The sequence below is a fragment of the Typopeltis vanoorti genome, chromosome 18 (genome assembly GCF_054136105.1).
Source record: "Typopeltis vanoorti isolate ZY-2024b chromosome 18, IOZ_Tvanoo_1.0, whole genome shotgun sequence".
Taxonomy (NCBI): domain Eukaryota; kingdom Metazoa; phylum Arthropoda; class Arachnida; order Uropygi; family Thelyphonidae; genus Typopeltis; species Typopeltis vanoorti.
This window is the reverse complement of record NC_143566.1, coordinates 66,983,270-67,004,525: the sequence shown is the minus strand read 5'-3', so window position 1 is coordinate 67,004,525 and position 21,256 is coordinate 66,983,270. Positions and strand designations below refer to the sequence as shown.

Sequence of the window (21,256 nt, the reverse complement as noted above, 5' to 3'; positions counted from 1 at the left end):
TGGGTTTCTGTCAGGATTAAGACATTTGGAAGACTGCAAGTGATGCTGAATGTCATTTATGTTTGTATTCATGCCGTGGATGTTAGTGAAGAGATTCTGTCATAGTTTGTTATATATTAGTTTTTCAAAACCCCTTTTTTAAGGGAACGGGATGTTAGATTAGAAAATGTTTGTGAAAAGGGAACCTTGAGGCCAATAGGGTTCAACACTAATTTAGAAGATGAATATCTAAATGTGAAAGGAACAGGCAGCTGGTTGAGATATAAGTGGTTGTAGCATATACAAACAACATTTTGATGTAATCTGGGTTTCTCTTGTTTTTAGAATCTGCATGATTAACTTAAATATGCTAATTGTTCAGAATGTTTAGTACAAGTTTTGTTTCATTTGCTTGCAGTTGAATGTGAAAAGCAGGACTCTTAAAAAAAAATTAAGAAGAGAAATAGTTTAAAAATAACATCATACAGTTACACATGCTTAAAAAAAAAAATTATGTCTCCCACCCACAAAAGATTGTAAACCTGTGGTCTCATGCTAGGTGATGAAATTCATCTCTGCTCTAACCTAAAGATAATCAGAAATATCTATACCCTGATGGCATTTGAATCCATAGCATGGTGGTTAGAGAATGGATGTGTTAATCACTCAGCCAGCTAGGCCTGCAGCATATAATCATTGTTAAATTACTTACAATGCTAAATCTTTATAAAGGCTTTTCAACTGAAGGCAAGTTATCTACTCTTTTACAGAAGTGAGAGTAGATGTATGTGAGATGCCAGGAATATGCAGTTTGAGAGACTGTGCTGTTAGGATTAATCATCCTACTATAGTATTAATTTAGGTTTGTATAACTTGTAGCCAAGTTATCAGTCATCAGAGGGGATAGCTTTCCTGTGTAGTTTGCATATTTATCTTTCTGTACAGTGAATTTGAATATTTCAAGTATGTCTTGGTGTGAAAGGGTAGTTTGTTAAATAAAGGCCTCCTCTTTAACAATTTCCTATAAAGAACACTTAGAAGAAAGTACTTTAGTGCTCAAACTCATTGTCCAGCTATGCTGTGTGCTGGCTAGCTGGCCCATGATCCTAATACAGACTTATTTTTAATGTATTGAAATAGCCAATATCTTAATTACATTTCACACTAGAAAATCACACTAGAAAAATAACTGACCACTGTTGCACTTATTGGAAGCCTGAAATGGCTTGAAACAGTTCCATGTTTGGTCTTGAGAGTAAGATTTTACTAATGCACAACCTCTGCTCTAGGTAGGAGTTTGCATAAAAAAAAAAGTATTCTTTTCCTTGACACATCCTTCATTTCATTATCTTCTCTTCTTCTAGAAAATTGATACACACATTGGAAGATATTTACATAAACAAAAAACATCCATCCTAACAATGCAAAACAAAACATTGCTGTATACGGCTAGGGATATCCGTTCCAATGGTTACAACCCCTGTAAACTGCTATATATATTTATTCTTTCCTCAGTGCACAAGATTAGTGCAAAACTATTCTTCCCTATATCTGTTGCACAACTGAAAAGATAGTCAAAGTGTTAAATAAATATAACCTCCACAACAATGTTCAAAACATACATGAGATTTTATACTCTGGGATGTGGGTTGTTAAAGTACTGTGTGCCTCTGTTTTGACCTACTGTGGATGAACAGGGAAGATCTTTAATATCCACCTCAGAACATAAATATATTTGCTATTATCATTATGGTCAGAACTGGCTGACTTCACTTCAGACACTATAACAATGAGATTAGATGGAAGAAAACTAACTACACTGTTACAGACACATTACCACAAGTCAGCAAAGCTGTTTTTGAAATCAACAGCAACAATGAAGCATTTTTCTCATACCTCAACAAGTATGGCCACATTAATTTACCAAAACTTGGAAAACAGTAGATTGACTCCATTTTAACAGCTGTAAACTTTCTATATCCGACGTTAGAGGTTGCCAAAATAGGTCGTTAATTCTTTTGTCCTTAATAATTTTGATTTGTTTCCACTGCTGCTTATTTATGCCTGTATGCTGACAAATTGTTTATGAAGATGCTTGTTTGAAATTTAGCAAATTATTAACAACTTAATTAATATCCTTTGTTCTTCTGGTATTTAATACTGCTAAACTTAAGAAAAAAATTCATAATCAATACTTTTCATTTTACATCCTTTAATTTGAATGGGAGAAAGTTTAGTGAATTTAATGATATTTGGGTTCTGATACAAAAATTAATCTAGTTTGAAGCTACAGAAAAATACCGCAATAATCGAATCTGTGATAATCGTGATAAATAATGTGTGTAAAATGAGTGATCATTGCCAAGGATTTTTCAAATCTATTAATTAAATTTTATATATGAAGTAAAAAAGGAATGTGTTAAACGTGTTAAGTAAAAAATGAAGGTTCATTTAGAAAAACAAGATTATTCTTTAATCTTTATTTATATATAAGGAGTACATACAGTACATACAATTATTCTTTCTTGGATAAAAATTGTGTACAGTTGTCTGGTGGAATTTTTTCTTTCTTTTTTCTTCGTATAAAACTCGGTAGCAATGGAGGGAATTTTCAATTTCCTGACGAACTTTCATTGATTGCTCGAGATTAGGATCGGCGTTCAAGATTTTTTTTTCTTTAAAATTTTCAGCAATTCTAAACATTTCGTCCATTTCTTTGGGGGTAAATTCCTTCGGTGGCACGTCAATTTGTTCATCATTATCATCGATTTGAGCATCGTAAGCACGTTCTCTCTCTCGAGGTTAATTAGGTCTTCATCATCCAGCTCCTTATCATGTGACTGAAGCAGGTCCTGAACATCCCCTTTTTCAATTTCTTTTAGTCCTAGATCGAAGCCAAGCTTAGTTATGTCATTGATAACATCGGTTACTTCATTTTCAAATCCTTTAAAATCATTTGCACAATGAGGAATAATCTTTTGCCATGCCGCTCTCAGGTTGCTAGACTTATTTCACTCCATGCTTCCTTGACATTCCCAAACCAATTTTTGATATTGAATGCCTTCAAAATTCTGTCAAAGTCATAGCTTTTTTGTGAAAAAGTTCTTCGTAGGTAATGTGCCTTAAAGGATGCATTACACCTTGATCCATTGGCTGGATGATGGAAGTGGTATTAGGTGGTAAATAAATAACTTTTACATTTTCGCACAAATCATTCAGTGCTGTTGGATGACTAGGTGCATTATCTAAGATCAACAAATTTTAAAATCAAGATTTAATGACTTGCAGTACCTTTCAGCTTCAGGACAAAAACAGTTTTTAAACCAATCTTCAAAAATAGTTTTCATCATTCAAGCTTTTCTATTGAATCTCCAATGAACAGGGAGAAAATTTTTATCTAAACTTCTAAGCGGGTGCAATTTTGTGAATGATAAATAAAGAGAGGCTTCATCTTGTAATCTCCAGAAGCATTGCCACATAGTAAAAGTGTTACATGCCCCTTCGAAACCTTGTAACCAGGCTGTGATTTTTCATTTTTTTGCTAAAAATGTTTTAGTGGGCATTTTTTTCCATAATAAGCCTGTTTCATCAGCATTTATCTGATCATCAGTATAATTTCCTTCTTCAATGATCTGTTGCAATTCACCAGGAAAACTAGCTGCTGCTTTTTCATCGGCACTTGCAATTTCACCTTGTACACGAACACTATGAATGCTCGATCACTTTTTTGAACCTTCAAACCACCCTAAACTTGCAGAGAAAGTTTTTTCCACTACTGATGCCAAATCATTTTCGCTTTTTAATTGTTTTCTTTTTAAAGTTTCAAACAAATTCAATGCTTTTGTTTTTATAGTCATTTGACTAAGAGGAATTCTCTTTTGGTTACAATCTTCTATCCACACTGACAATAGAGTTTCCATTTCAATCATAAGATGGCTTCTGTTTCTCGTAGTTTGGGACCCAGATGAGGTCAATGCACTTTGTCCTAGTTGCTTATCGTTTGCAGCGTGGTCTAAAATATGGTGAACAGTTGATTCATTTAGACCGTACTCTCTTGCAATTTTGGCTTTGGTTATGCCTGCTTCATACTTATTTATCATATGCAACTTATCTTCTAAGCTGATCACTCTACGTTTCTTCTTGATAGCTGTAGACTTGATATCATCCTTGTTTCTTTTAGCATTCATTGTAGGGGTAAATAAGAAGAGAAATAAATATCACATGTACTTCAGGCAAAGGCGGACAGTTATTGGTGAGTGGTGGGCAGGCGCTGTCAGATAAAAACGAAGCACTACAAGAGAGCAATACCTGGAGAGTGGTGACTCGAACTGGTTACATATGTAGTGGGCTACATATGCAATGTGAATTATCATAGGTGCGATAATTTGAATTTGGAGCACAATAATTGGAATTTTGGTATCAAATTACAAACCTCAATAAATCAAGAATTATGATAATCGAAACCGCGATAATCTAGGTATTCATGTAGTTTAAAATACTTTCTGCATTTAAAATCAATATAAACATGAATGCAAATTAATCTTTGAATTTGTACTTAGCCAAGAAATTACGCTGCTTTTCAAGGAATCAGAGTAATTTTTACATGCCTAGGTATTCATTAGCTTGAAATATGTATACCACATTTACTTGAATATAACTCACACCCATAATTTTACTTTACAAAAAGAAAAAATGAAAGTTTCGCATATACCTTGCACACACAAAAAAAAGTTTAATTATGTTCACGTCGAAGAGATAGTAACTTGCTTCCAGCAGTAAACAGCATGCCCTCTCCAATAGCCACTATACTGCAGATGCAAGTAAAATGGAAGTATTTTTATCGTATCACTAAATAAGGTACAGAGACATTTGCAGTCTGTGTAATATATTTCTCAACAAATAGTGCAATTAGAGACAACTGGGATAAAAACAGCCTGAATCACATGTGCCTTCCCACAGAAACTAGGTTGCATAGACTGAAGCAAAATCATATGTTGCACCAGCAAAAACAGTAACTAACTAAAAACTATTATCCAATTTTTTAATTACATGAAATAAATGTTTGATTGCATTTGAAATTTTCAATGTCATTACAACAGATCACAAAAGCTAACTTCAAATAAAATTTTATTGCGAATTGAAACATGCCATATAATGTGTGTGTGAGCCTGTCTGCCAGCTCGATGTGGAAGCAGCATGCAAATAAGCAGCAATAAAATTTAACTGAAGGGCTGAAACTTTGTGTGAGTTGAGCCCACCCATGTGATGCAGTACACAACTGGTAATGAGAAGTCCTGTCGGAACAATAAACGGGCAAAACGCCCCGTCGTGAATGTGTTAAAACTAAGAAATATATAATGAATATTGTTATGGTAGTTTCAGATATTATGGAATTTGGTTGAAGAGAATTAGCATTTCAACTCGACAATTTTCGGCTTGTCTTTGTTGTTGGATCGCATGATCTTTTGTTAATACCACACCAATCATATGCATGTCTTCATAGCTGCTCTATCTTTACTAGCCTACTGTTGCTGTCTGTTTCACGCTCTGCTTTCACTTCTCATTAGTCATTCGTAAAAGATTGTTCATTACGTATCTCAAGTCTTGTAAATTGCTGGTAATTTTTGCTTGAAATAATGGGAAAGATGACACTATTTGAGTAGATGACTGATGATGTACACAAGGAAACTGCTCTCGAGGCTGGAAGTAGTGATAGCAAATAGGAGATTCTTGGTAAGTCATACCCATTTTCAGTTTTTTCATGAAAACTTTAGTTTCCGAAAATCCCTGCATATATTTCGCACCGTGATTTTTTTGCTTTAATTTTGGGAAAAAAAAGTGAGAGATATGTTCGAGTAAATGCGGTATATACACACAATAGGTTCATATCTGTCTTGACAGGAATGTTTTTTGCCAGACAGCATTGATGTGCTAGGTTTTACAGTTTTTCATATGTTAATTATTAATTTTATTAGTCTAGTTAGAGGATAGTTTCTGGAATTGTAAAAAAATAGGTTTGACCTTTCAGGGGTGGAAGTTACAAAAGTGTTATTAATCTCTCTCTTTCCCTCTCAAGCTGCTTTATGGATTTTAAGGAAAGTTAGTATAGAAATCCTTTTTGGGCCAAATTCAGTGTATCCACACTGGAAGTCAAAGTTATTAAAGTTCACTTCTAAGGCTTTGATTAGATCACATATGGATTACTGTGCACAGATTTGGTGAACTTGTTTTCAAAAGTATGACAAGATGCTGGAAAGATGTATTATTATTATTATTATTCCTGACACCTCCAAGGAGTCCGAAGACTCATTGCAGGAGGATACCTACAACTGTCTCAACCACTACACTGAACCTCTACTACGAATCATCTCCATCAACGCCATCTACCACCCACCACAACTCGCATTCTATGTCTGTAAATTGCGTGTGTTCTGAAGGGCCGATATATCTGTATGCATGATGAAAAACTCGAGATTCCAGGAGAAAAAACCCTGCTACCTCCGTATCAGATCGGCTAACTCACCTTTGATTGAAAATCATCCAGATAAAGAAGATTCCTCCCGTTGCAACGAGATTCGAACTTAGGTCTATTCCAATCGAAGGGCACAATGTTCCCTCGTTCTTCCAATTGTGCTACAGAGGCGCTATGTACAGAGATGATTGACTAAGATGGTTTTGGGAATGTTGAGTATCAGGACAGATTGAGGGATTGCAAAGTCTAGTGAATAGAAAGGGGGGGGATACGTGATCGAGACATGTTCTTGCCAAAGTCCTCCCATGAGTTTTGTTTAGCTAGTTTTACTCAGTGTTTCGCTTTCTTACAGTGTCTCTGTATTTCTCTGAGAGCAAAAGCTGACTTATTTGCCAGGAACTTTTGATATGCTTTCTTCTTTTCCTTCACTGCCTCTTTAACTTCCTGTGTCCACCATGGAGTTCTGATTTTTCTATCCTTGCAGACAACCTCACCACATGCCTCTCTGGCTGAATCAATCAGGGTTTTCTTCAAGGCTTGCCACTGAATCTCCAAGGTTTGGTTCCTGTTCTCAAACTCATTCATTTTTTTTTCAATAATCTTTGTGTATTTTAGTCTACACTTCACATCTCAGACCTGCTCAACTTTTATTCGGTTTAAAACTTTCTTACATGTTATTCTTTTTAATATGAAATTCAATTTTATCCTGCTCAAGACTAAATACTGATCACTTCCAATTTCAAATCCTCTGTAACCTCTGGTGTCCTGCACCAGGGAGAAAACATCACTATCAACAATAACATAGTCGACGAGAGTTTTCTTATTCCTTGCTTCTTCTCTGTATGTGAATTTGTGCACATTTTTATGTTGGAACATGGTGTTAGTAATAACCAGTCCATGTCCTGAGCAGAAATCCAACAGGTATTTGCCATTATTATTAGCTTTGCTGTTTTCATCAAATTTTCCCAAAATATTTTTGTATGTCTGAGAGTCATTTCCTACTCTGATATTTAGATCACCAACAAGGACCAACTTTTCCATTTTCATTGTGTCAGCTGCTTTTTCTAAAGCATCAAAAAATTCCTCCACTTCTACCTTAGTAGAACTTTCTGTGGGACCATAGGCACAAATAAGTCTCATTGTCCAGTTTCCCCATTCTGATATTTGCCCACATCACTCTACTTGAGACTGCATGCCATTCACGAAGAATAGCTTCGTATCTAGTGTTGAATACAATGGCTACTCCTCCTTTTCCTTGATTGTCATTGTCTGAATATAACATTTTGTATTTAGTGCTCAGAAAGATCTCACCAGTTTTTGTCTTTTTTTGTTTCAGTCACCCCTATTATGTCGATTTGGTACTTATCTAATTCCTCAGCTAGCTCCATTTCTTTGCCATTCAGGCTTCTTATGTTGATAGTACCGATCTTTAACTCTGATGATGTTGAGTTGGGGTGTGCTTTCAGATTTGTTCCAGTAGCTGACTTTTCGCTGTTCACCCTGGTTCCCTGGCGAAAACAATGGGGGGCCTTGTTTAACCGGGGACGCCCCAGCCAGCATGAAATTTTGTCATGTTGTACCATCATTTTGTGTATTGGTTTAAGCCAATAAGAAAACAATTTGGTCAGCTAAATCCCAAATTGTCAGCCCAGCCTCTTTCGTTCAGTATCTAGGTAGATACCCAACAGGGTGCACCACGAGAAGGTGAGGATTGGACATTAGGTCAGAAGCCCTGGTCGGTTCTCCACACTCCTTTAAAGGCTATGTGGAGGTCTCCTCTCAGTTATACAGCTTTGACTCTAAAGCACCCCCCCTTCTAATAACTAAGGTTCTTTATATCTTCAACAGAATTTAAAACTTATGACTTTGCAGCTGAAAAGCAAATGTTACATCTCCCCTCCCCTCTGCAACTTCAATATGAAGGCTCATCATTGTAGTAGCAAAAATTCTCAAATAAATTTTGGAGAAAGTATATAAAACTTAATTGTAATTTATTTTGTTCAAAATGTAGCCAGCATGTTGAAAAAATACAAATAAAAATTTGATTTTCATTTTAGAAAAAGAAAAATATATGAACCACCCAAATTCATGAGTGTTAGCCAGGCAGCACAGCAGTTATTAGAGATTATAAAGAACAAAAGGGAGGATTGTGGTGATTCTGAACTAGGTAAGACTTAGAATAATAATAGGACCTGTGATCTGTTGCATTTGAAATGTACATTAATGAAACAATAGTTTTATTAATCTCTTTGCAAAACTTAAAATGAATTTTAATTTAAACAATTTCCTGATATGTACCTTCAAGGAATGTTCAGGCTACTATGATAACACTACACATGAATAAGTTTACATTATACTGGACAACACAATTTTAAAAAGTCGTGCCCCCCCTTCCCAGATTAATTTATTAATTTCTTATAGATTTCAAGGTGCTGAACACAAATATGAAATTGCAAAATTGGCTATGATTTTTGAGAGATCCACAATAGTTTATATAACAGAATAATACATACATATCACATACACTGGTAAATGTCGATTTCTATGTCTCCGATGCTTGTTGCTTCTATAACTGCTCAGGATCATCTCAAATGAGCATCCAACAGTAGTCAGCCAACATGGAAATGCATCACTTTCCCTCGTATCGTTTTTCCTGCTAGAAAATTTCACTGCGCTCATCACCAACCATGCTGCAGTTGTCAGAGAAGAAACCCAGTCAGAATGGAGCAAGCATATTTTTAAGGACATATTGCAGCCAAGTTTGTGATACAGAGACAAGTCCTCAACGTTCCTTGTAGTTTTCTGCCTTGACATTTCCAAGGAAGTTAGTTGACATCAAACAAAATGCCTCCCAAGCTTTTTTTTTCTCATCGTCCTGTAGCAAGTTGTCGAACATCTAATCAATGAAGAGGTCTCGGATCTGAGGACCCACAAAACTCCCCTCTTTAATTTTTACTTTGCTGAGTCGAGTGAATTTGTCAGCCAGGTACTTGAAAGCTGATCCAGTCCACTCCATGGCTTTTATGAAGTTTTTTTTTTTATCAGACCAAGTTTCATGTGTAGGAGTGGGTGGTAGTAAAATTTTGTGCATTTCTGCCAATACTGGGTGTTGCACATTCTTCTCTCCAACCTTCACATTTCTTCAGGCCAGTCTCGCTTCACATAGTGCAAAGTCTTTGCTTCACTGTCCCATTCACACAAAAAAAAAAATAGTAGTACTTCATATATCTCACCTGCAGACCCATCAACACATTTTTCCCATTTGTACTTGCTGTATCGAAGACATTCCAACAGCTATTTTAATTTGTCATAGGTTTCTTTCATGTAGCAGCATGTCTGACTGGAATAGATGGAAGCTGGTTTCCACTGTGCAGCAATGCTGCCTTAAGACTCAATTTCAACAAGTCTATAAATAGTTGCCATTCATATGCTACTGTCCATTTCTTTTTCCTTGTGATAACTCCTGAAACAGGCAGTATACCTGCCGAAGTAGCAGTCATTTGCATGATTGCTTGTCTTCCTCCAAACTATAGGAACAGCAAACTGCATAGACACTTTAGGACACTTTACCACATTTCAGCCACTTCAGAAGATTTCTAGCACATGTACTGCAGCATATGTGTGGGGCCCAAGCCTTGTCCCTGATCTTATATTCGAAATAAAGCTAATACTCCTTTTTCACTAATGGAGTTATGACCTTTTTCTGGCTTGCAAATGTCACTTCCCCTTAAATGTAACAAAAGTTATTTGCACTATTAACACAAGTACAAGGTTTTCACTACTGCTGAATTTATACTGCAGGGATCACTTGTGTAGTACTTATGACACAGGAATAAATGGGAGTGTAGCCCAAGAAGTCACACAAACACTTGCTCACCCTATGAGACTTCATTTTATACAATGATTGCATCATCTTACAAAAACAATGCCATGGCTTAACTGCATTGCTTCAGCCAATGATGCAATATTTCTGGGGGCATTGTGTATGATTGATCGATGCAATATGTTGAAATCAGGAGATTGAAATATACAGCAGTGCCAAATGATACCTATGTATGCAGTGCTAATTGAGTCTCTCCTAAATAAGAGCCAATCGACAGATTTTGTCATTTTCGTGTTCAGTACATCGAAATTAGTAAAGAATTGCTATTTTTATCATCATCAAATTCCTGACATGTACCCCTCAAGGGGTGTACAGGATATGATAGTACTACATGAAAAATTTACATCATCACTAACTTCCTATCTACAATTTTCTTCCAAATCAGCCTGTTACTTGTCAAGGCTCCAACATTATCAGATCTTATATTTCTATCATCTAAGGCACTTTGCACTGTATCAATCCACCTATATCTTGGTCTTCCTCTGGGTCGTTTTCCTGCCAACCTGGCAGAGAACATTTGTTTTGCTAATCTTTCCTCGCCCATTCTGTTTAAGTGACCATATCACCTGAGATTAGCTCTGCTAGCACATTTCTGGATGCTGACAATGTCAAGTTCTTTCCTAATATCCTCATTTTTAATATGATATTGCCATTGATGCCATCTGTTCACGCCCCTAATCTTTCTCAGGACTCTCATATCTGCAGTCTTTGGTCAAGTGTTTTACTTCTAACCCAGCTCTCAGATCCATAAGTTAAAACTGGTTTGAACACTATCTTGTATACAATATTTGAACACTATCTTGTATAAGCTAATTTAGTGTTCTGACTAATTTCTCTCTTATTCCATATGAATTTATTCAATTGACTTCCTACCATACCAGCTTTGTTGATTCTGCTATTTTTATTTCAGAGGCAAATTGGGTGTTGTCCAGTGTTATTAATCTCTTATCACCGATTTTTCTCCAAATTAGTTAGCACTCCAATATTGTCATATCTAACATTTCATTCATATAAGGTACAGCTGACTGAATCAACCTAGCCCTTGGTCTTCCTCTGGGTCTTTTTACTGCCATCTTGGAATCAAACAAGTTTTGCTAACCTTTCTTCTCTCATTCTGTTTTAAGTGATCATACCATCTTAGATTAGCCCTGCTCACACTTTCTTGAATGCAAACAATGTTAAATTCGTTCCTAATCTCTTCATTTGTGATATGATTCTGCCATATGTTCAGACTACTAATTTTTCTCAGAACTCTCGTATCTGTGGTCTCTAATCTTTGATCGAGTGCTTTATTTCTACTCCAAATTTCAGGTCCATAACTTAAAACTGGTTTGAACACTATTTTGTATACTGCCAGTTTGGTGTTTTGGCTAATTTCCCTCTTATTCCACACAAGTTTATTCAACTAGTTCCCACCACAGCTCTGCTTATTCTGTTGCCTATTTCCAAATTTAATTTGCACTAAAAACTATTCCTAAATAGCTGAAATATTTTTCTATAGGTTTTCCATTGAGAAAGCAGCTGAAGTTTTCTATTTTCATAGCTTTAATTTTCTATTTTCTTCATCATCAAATTCCTGACATGTACCCTCAAGGGGTGTACAGGATATGATAGTAGTACATGAAAAATTTACATCAATACTAACTTCCTGTCTACAATTTTCCTCCAAATCAGTCTGTTACTTGTCAAGACTCCAACATTATCAGATCTTATATTTCGATCGTCTAAGGCATGTAGTACAGTATCAATCCACCTATATCTTGGTCTTCCTCTGGGTCGTTTTTCTACCAGCCTGTCAGCGAACACTTGTTTTACTAATCTTTCCTCTCCCATTCTGTTCAAGTGACCATATCACCTGAGATTAGCTTTGCTATTGCTATTTTCTTTGCTAATGCATTCCTGAATACTGACAATGTCAAGTTCTTTCCTAATATCCTCATTTTTAATATGATATTGCCATTGATGCCATTTGTTTACATCCCTAATCTTTCTCAAGACTCTCATATCTGCAGTCTCTAGTCTTTGGTCAAGTGTTTTATTTCTAACTCAGATCCATAAGTTAATATTGGTTTAAGCACTGTCTTATATACAGCTAATTTAGTGTTTTGACTAATTTCTCTCTTATTCCATATAAATTTAATCAGTTTATTCTGACCTTACCAGCTTTGTTGATTCTGTTGTGTATTTCCATATTTAATTTACCATCTTCACTAAAATCATGCCTACATAGCTGAAATGTTCTATAGATATTCCTTATAGATATTCCATTCACAATGCAGTTGATATTTTTCATGCTTCTGCCTATTTTCTTTGTCTTGTTATTGCTGACCTTCATACCATATCTATTACAATAGTTATTCAATTAAGTCAGGTAATCTTATACTTGTAGCAGATTTATTTAGAACTATAACATCATCCTCATAAAGCAAAGAGCTGAATCTTCAATTTTAATATCAGATTTAATACCACTTTCCTTTATAATATGATCCATATAGATAATGAATAACAGATAGGATAATGTACATCCTTGTCTGACACCAGATTTAACATGAAACGATCTTCCTCTACTTTGATTCTAACTGCTGACTTAACTCAAATAAACACTAAGTACTACTTCATATAATGGCACATTGTCATATGCCTTTTCCAGAGTTCTTTATTATATTCCCAATGGTTTCTCATCTATTTGTTGTGAAGTGAAAATCTGATCCTGACAGCCTCTACTTGGCCTGAATCCAGCTTGTTCTTCACCATGCTATCCTTCCACAATCCTTCTCAACCGTTTCTCAAGGTATACTTGCATAAATCTTACCAGGAACACTGAGTGGAGAAATACCTCTGTAATTTTCACTTTCAGTTTTATTTCCCTTTTTATATATGGATGCTATGAGAGCTCTACTCCAATCATCAGGAATTTGTCCTGTCCAGGCCTTCTGAACTATGCAGATGCTGCACTGCATAGTTCGAATATCAGCTGCCTTTCAAGCTTTTTCTACTTCAAGTATGGATATATGTATTTGTGATTACATACCTGGTCAGTGTTTTTTACCACTGTGCTGTCACCAATTGTTTCATTTAGCAATTTTCAAAGTAATTACTCAATACGTCAAGGATATCTTTTTCTCTAGTTTTCATGTCACTTTTATCATCTCTAATTCTTTTCACAGCACTCTTTCCTCCATTTCTGAGCTTCTTCAACAACCTCCAGAATATCTTGCCACCTTCTTGATATTTATTTTCTATGTTCTTACCAAAGTCTTTCCATGACTTGTTTAGCTAGTTTTACACAGCGTTTAACTTTCTTGCATTTGTCTAAGTATTTTCTAAGAGCACACGCTGATTTATTTGCCAGGAACTTTTGATATGCTTTCTTCTTTTCCTTCACTGTCTCTTTAACTTCCTGTGTCCACCATGGAGTTCTGCTGTTTTCTGTCCTTGCAGACAGCCTCACCACATGTTTCTCTGGCTGAATCCATGTTTTCTTCAGGGCTTGTCACTGAATCTCCAAGGTTTGGTTACTGTTTTCAAACTCTTCCATTTTTCTTGAATAATGTTTGTGTATTTTAGTGTACAGTTCACATCTGAGAGCTGTTCTACTTTTATTTGCTTTAAAATTTTTTTACGTTTTGTTCTTTTCAATATGAAATTCAGTTTTATCCTGCTCAAGACTAAATGGTGATCACTTCTAACTTCAAATTCTCTGTAACCTCTGGTGTCCTGCACCAGGGAGAAAACATCACTATCAACAATAACATAGTCGACGAGAGTTTTCTTATTCCTTGCTTCTTCTCTGTATGTGAATTTGTGCACATTTTTATGTTGTAACAGTGTGTTAGTAGTAACCAGTTAATGTCCTTAGCAGAAATCCAATAAGTATTTGCCATTATTATTAGCTTTGCTATTTTCTCCAAATTTTCCCAAAATATTTTTATATGTCTGACAATCATTTCCTGCTTTGCTATTTAGATCTCCAACAAGTACCAACTTTTCCTTTTTCATTGTGTCAGTTGCTTTCTCTAAAGCTTCAAAAAAATTCCTCCACTTCTACTTTAGTAGTACCTTCTGTGGGACCATAGGCACAAATAAGTCTCATTGTCCAGTTCCCCCATTCTGATATTTGCCCACATCACTGTACTTGATATTGACTGCCATTCAAGAAGATTAGCCTCATATTTAGTGTTGAGTACTATGGCTACTCCTTTTCCATAATTGTCATTGCCTGAATATAACATTTTGTATTTATTGCTCAGAAAGATCTCACCAGTTTTTGTCTTTTTTGGTTCAGTTCACCCCTGTTATGTCGATCTGGTACTTATCCAAATTCCTCAGCTGGCTGGCTTTCTTTGCCATTAATGCTTCTTATGTTGATAGTACTGATGTTGAGTTGGGGTATGTTTCAGGATTTGTTCCAATAGCTGACTTTTTGCTGTTTGCCGGTTCCCTGGCAAAAACAATGGTAGGCCTTGTTTATCCAGGTGACCCCAGCTGGAATGAAATTCTGTAATGTTGTACCATCATTTTGTGGTTTAAGCGAATAAGAATACAATTTAGTATGCTAAATCCCAGATTGCCAGCTGATTCTCATTCGTTCATTATCTAGGTAGATACCTAACGGTGCACCACGAGAAGGTGAGGATTGGTCATTAGGTCATAAACTCTGGTTAGTTCTCCACATTCCTTTATAAAGGCTATGTGTAGGTCTCCTCTCAGTTATACAGCTTCGACCCTTAAGCACTCTGCCATTTTCTTTCATAATGAAATGCATATAGATGATGAATAAGAGTGGAGTTAATGTGCATCTTTGTCTTACCTCTGATTTTACACCAAAACATTTTCCTCTATTTCCTTCAGTTCAAACTTAAATATACACAATTTGTTTAATGCTCTATTTACCATATATAATTGTAGTGTTTTGAAAAGCTTTTCTCTGGACACTTTGTCATAGGCCTTTTTTAGATATACAAAACTTAAGTACAGGTGCTTGTCATAGTCTCACAAACAGTGAGAGAACAGTAGTTGAAATTTCCATGTAGTTGAACAGTAGTTGAAATTTCAAGAGGAATGCATATCAATAGCTATGATAGAAAAATCCATCAAAAACTTGAAATATGCAGCTGGAGTAGATGATACCAGAAATGGTTAACTATGGAGATATAAAAGTATGCAGATGTATTCTTGACTAGCTATTTGTTCTGAACCCAGCTTGTTCTTCTCCAAGTGTCTCTTCCACAATTTTTCTCAACTTCTTTTCCAGTATGCACTTAGAGTTATTCTCATTCAGCTTTATTTCCTTTTTTATAGATGGAAACTATGAGAGCTCTACTTTGATCTTCCATCCAGGCACTCTGAATTATGCAGTGGTATCCACTCCATAACTTTTATATATCCATAGTTGAGCATTTCTGGCTGAATATCATGTACACCAGCTGCATAGTTCAAGTTTTTGATGGCTTTTTCTATCTCGGGTATTGATATGCATTCTTCTTGAAATTCTACCACTATTCTGGCACTGCTTGTCTCATTTCAGACTTTCAAAGTAATTTCTCCAGACATCTAGTGTCTATATGACTAAATGACTATATAAAGATTAGTTCGTAAGCAAGAAATCACCTTGAACTAAAGTGACACGCAGATCATTGCATACCTGTCACAATACGTCCTCCATTTCTAAGGTTTTTCAATAACCTCCAGAACATTTTGCTACTTTCCTGATGTTTATTTTATATATACTTACTGACTTACCATGACTTTTGTTCAGCTACTTTTACATATAGCTTAGCTCTTACATTTTTCTGTGTTTTTGGAGTTGTCTAGGACTGCTTCTTTAACATCTCATGTCCATCCTAGCATTGAAGAAACTTGAAAAATGAAGGTGACTTAGCCAGTTGTACACAGAGGTGGTAGCATTCCCTCCAGTACACCCCAAACATGCAATTTGCAAGAAGATTAACTAACTTATCACAAACAGTAATAATATTCCTAAAAAGTAAAGTTACCGATTCTAACATGAAAGGGATAGGAAACAGAATGAACAAAAATTGATATAGAGGAAAGCCTCTTGAATAAATTTATGTAGAAGAGAAATTAGCCAAAACACTCAACTAGCAGTATAGAAGACTGTTCAAACTATATTTTACTCACATCTGAAAGAATAGTGTTCGAACTGTATTTTACTCACATCTGAAAGCTAGGGTTGGAAATGAAATAGTTGATCATGTACTAAGTACCAGAGAGGTTCTGAGAATGGTATCAATAGAAATATAATTTTTAGTATGTTAGATTAGGAAAAAAAAAAAAAAAAAACATTACTGTGACCACAGCTAAGATGGTAATAACACGTTCATCAGCATACCTAGATTGTCTTGACATAAGATTAATTGAAAGTAATGTTTGAGAAACTAGTAATAATGTGAACTTAGTGCACAGCATACCATGGTATATATTTCAAGATGTTCGAAATCACTAATCAATCCATGCAGATTTAATTTTTAACATTAACAGGAGCCAGTCCATTGATTTTATATCCTTCAATCTCACAGGTAAACCATTATGTTAATTTACTCCTGTAATTAACATACTAAATGTATTTTTGAATTAACAGTAAATATACAAAAAAGACTTGAAGTATTTTAGTAATCCTGCTTGCACTTAAGGATGTGTTCAGTTATTCTAGCTTCTGTATTTTCTTCTCTAGAAAATACAGAAGCTAAACTTTTTTTTTTTTTTCATTAACAGGTTAGTTGGAATATTAAGAAACTTCAGGCTTTTGACTGTACAATATAAAATTTGCTTTTATTCTGTTAACTCACTTCCTGTTGCAAATGTCTATTGATCCTAGCCACGTTTGAAAATAAATATGTAATCAATAAGACTACAATGATTCATTGTTTGAGATTCTAGAAATATATACTGTACTTTTCTAAGTTTTAAAATGGTTTAGAAAAAATAAATGAAATTAGTCTCGCTTATGTTTTTTTTTCTCCTTATAGAAACATTTTCTTAACAACACTTAAGGTAAAGAGAATTTTGACATTGATATAAGGCCACTTCTTAAAATTTCAGGCTTCGAGTTTAGTTCACATTTGTTTTTGCTCTGTGTTAAGTTTGTTACACCAATAGCTGGGTGCCACATCCTATTAAAAGTTTCCTTTCTTTAGTTTCTAAGTTGAAAGTATTGGTACAATGAGTGACTAACAAAGTGAATAATTCCCCCAAGGCCATTATAACAATATACTAAGAGAAAATGGAGAGATGCTGTCATTTCCTTCACCAATACAACTATGTTTAGTAGAATATAAAGCACTTAACTCTTAAAGGGTGTTAATTTTTTTTAATCGTGAATATTTAAAGTCATTTAAATAGATTATAAATCTTAAAATTTTTTAGTTCATTCTTAACCTGGCTTAGGTGGCATATTTGTAACAGAGTCCTGACACTTCTGGAATAAATGAGTCATTTTTAAATATCATGCCCTAATCTACAGAGAATAATATCTGTTTTGATTCTATTTTAAAACTAAGTTCTAAAGTGAATTTGCTACTTTTTCAAGCTATGGCAGCTTTTCACTGAGTAGATGGCAGGTCTTCCACCTTATAAAAGTTACCTGCCTACCTAAACATGAATTCAGCCACGTAATTCTGTTAGGATTACCAGCAGTGTGTGTTATATATAATTTTTTATTTTTTTATTTTTGTTAATCAAACCCTAGCTATTGCAAATGGATATGTAAGATCCAAAGAATAGTATTAATGGAAAGTTTGCTATAAGGAAGTTATGAGTTCATTATATAGAGCAAATTCAGTATCGGTGCTTTCTGAATTCATATAGTTCTCACTATAATTGTCTCCACTGTTAATTATTATTTAATATAAGGATTAATATACATTGTACTCTATTTTTCAGCCTATTCTGAGGATACAATTTGTGTGGGACTTGCTCGAGTAGGATCAGATACACAGAAGATTGTTACAGCATCTTTACAACAAATGTCAACCATTGAATTAGGTGATCCTCTTCATTCTCTCATTATTGTGGGACATTTGCATCCACTTGAAATTGATATGCTAAAGTTATTTGTTACAGATCAAACATTATTTGAATCCATTTCCTAATGTACGTTGTATTATGTAATATAAATGCTCAATATAGATACCGTTTTCAAAGGATAAATCAATGACCTTTTTTTTTTATTTGATTCAAAGTAGTAAATGTGCAGTGTTAACATTTTTCACCTGCGAGACTCAAAAATTGCTTCAAAACTTTAATCATCATCCATGTACAACCTTCACAAGTCTGTTCAAACCTCATACTCAAACACGGAAGTACTTTCTAGTGTTCAGATATTTAATTATCACCAGGGGTGTCGTCCTAAAAGAAATAGTGCCAGGGCTCTACCTCAGAAAGAAAAATCCAGAGCACGAAGTGCGCCATTATTATTATTGCGACGGCCATATGGCAGAGAGATTGCCTTGTTTTCTGAAAAAAAATGACAAGAGCAGCAAGCTGCTATTTTTTGACCGAAAGTTGGAAATGAATTATAAGTCTCATTATTATAATTCTTATAATTTATTATAATGAATTTAAAAATTTTGATAATTTTAAAAAAGTGGCCCGACTACACCCCTGATTATCACCCTAATTTTTACTGAATATTCTTGCAAGTTAAATCAGTATCACATGCAGACAGAGTAACCAGTAAGTTAAAGCACCACTAAGTGATTTTCCATTGGTTGCATTCAGAGCATGAAAGCAAATTTCAGTTTGAGTTAAGATTAAGTGAAAGTTTACTATTTAAAAAAAAAGCATGCTATAGTGAATACATGGACATTAAGTTTCACATAGTGACTTGTTCATGAAGTAACAGATCTCACCTGATATTTTCAGGTGATACAAGATATTGTCCATCATAGCCAATTTCTTCCATAAGTTGTAAACCATTAAGGAATAATTACTGCATCAAATGACCTTAATTGTCCATTGATGTGACACTTGGAATTTGTGCACAGATAACAAAATGCTAGTATCTCCTGAGGTTAATTCTCTCAACTGCTTCATTTCAGTTCACTTGAGCATGTGAAGAATCCCATTGATCACTACTATGCTTAATCTAAGTAGTTCAGTAATCCTGAGAATGATTGCAGTGGCTGAAGGAATGGCTAAACTTGGAATCTGTAGGTGGATTCTTTGCTTTGGAGCAAGCTAAGGATTTAAAGAAAAACCAGGACTTTACTATTATCAAGGATTAACAGCTTCTCAGTTCTAATTTCAGCAACATAGTTCTTTTCTTGTAAATTAAGCCAGTTCATGATAAGGACCAAGCAAGACATTATTTGAATGGATCCATAGATGTGAAATAAAAATCAAAACTTGTAGAAATATCCTAAGACTTCAGCTAACTTGTCTATATCTGGATTTTGTTTATACACACCCCAGACAGTTCAGGTCCACTTCAATATATCATGTTCTACAGCAGTTGCTAAGGGAGAGCTATATTTTAATGGAATAATCTTACCTATTGTAGATCACCTATGTAGCTTTTTTTTTTTTTCTCAAGTATACTGGAGGAAATTATACACCATATAGTTCTGGACAATGGTTTAACATGAGTTACGCAAAGCAAAGCTACAAAACTTGATGCACAATATTGGGACAAATACCCATGTTTTGTCAAGCTTAAATACCAGAGCTGATTCTAGTCCTTGAACTTCAGGTGTTAATCTCATGTTTTGTCAGTTGTTCATTGCTATAGCTTCTTTATTATAATAAACTAGTAATAAAGATTACAAAAAAAAAAAAAAGCTTTACAATTCCCTTGACATTTGCAATATAAGATAGGACAGTTATTTTAAATCTAAGTAGCTTCAAATGATAAACTGGAAATTTGATTCTAAACGTCAGGAGGCATGCATTAAAAATATTTAATCTGATCTAATGTAATTTCTAAGAAATTTGCTCATATTTTAGTATAGCATATATCTTATTAGATATCTAAACATTTTGTACTGTTTTTAAAACACCCCATTTGCAATCTTTATCTTAAAGAAAGAGGTCAAAGCTGTATAACTGAGAGGAGATCCCCCCCCCTGCATAGTGTTTAAAGGAATGTGGAGAACTGACCAGGGATTCTGACCTAATGTCCAGTCCTCACCTTAGCTTGTAGTGCACCCTGTTAGGTATCTACCTGGATACTGAATGAACGAGGATCGGGTGGAATTTGGGATTTAGCCGACCAAATTGTATTCTTATGAGGTGAACCCATAAACCAATAAGAATACACTGTTCATGTGGTTTCACTGTTCACCCAGGGTGAACAGTGAAAAGTCAGCTAGTGAAACAAATCCTGAAACACCAACTCAACATCACCAGAGTTCAAGATCTGTACTATCAACATAAGAAGCCTGAATGGCAAAGAAATGGAACTAGCTAGGGGAATTGGATAAGTACAAGATCAACGTAATAGTGGTGACTGAAACAAAAAAAAAAGAAAATCTTATGAGGTTTTTCTGAGCAATAAATACAAAAAGTTATATTCGGATATTGACAATCAGGGAAAAGATTGTGTAGCTATAGTATTGAACACAAAATACAACGCTAATCGTGAATGGCAAGCAATATCAAGTAGAGTGACGATATCAGAATTGGGAACTGGACGAAGACTTATTTTTGCCACAGAAGGTTATAATAAGGTAGAAGTGGAATTTTTTTGAGGCTTTAGAGAAAGCAACCGACACAATGAAAAAGGTGGTCTTTGTTGGGGATCTAAATAGCAGAGTAGGAAATGATAGTCAGACATACAAAAATATTTTGGAAAAATTTGGAGAAAAGAGCAAAGCTAATAATAATGGCAAAATACCTGTTGTTGGATTTCTGCTCAGGACATTGACTGGTTACTATACACAAACATTATTCAAGAAAAATGAAAG

General features: G+C 34.9%; 1 protein-coding gene across 1 annotated transcript in view; it reads left to right on the top strand.

The window, feature by feature from the left end:
• The window catches only part of Dph5 (diphthine methyl ester synthase), a 69,951-nt gene extending 51,448 nt beyond the window's left edge, over positions 1 to 18,503 (top strand). Inside the window, exons 7-8 of the mRNA XM_090408425.1 lie at positions 8,509 to 8,618; positions 18,237 to 18,503. Of these exons, the coding sequence (XP_090264551.1) occupies positions 8,509 to 8,618; positions 18,237 to 18,445 (319 nt within the window). The 3' untranslated portion in view covers positions 18,446 to 18,503. The remainder of the gene's footprint in view (positions 1 to 8,508; positions 8,619 to 18,236) is intronic.
• The last annotated feature ends 2,753 nt before the right edge of the window (positions 18,504 to 21,256 follow it).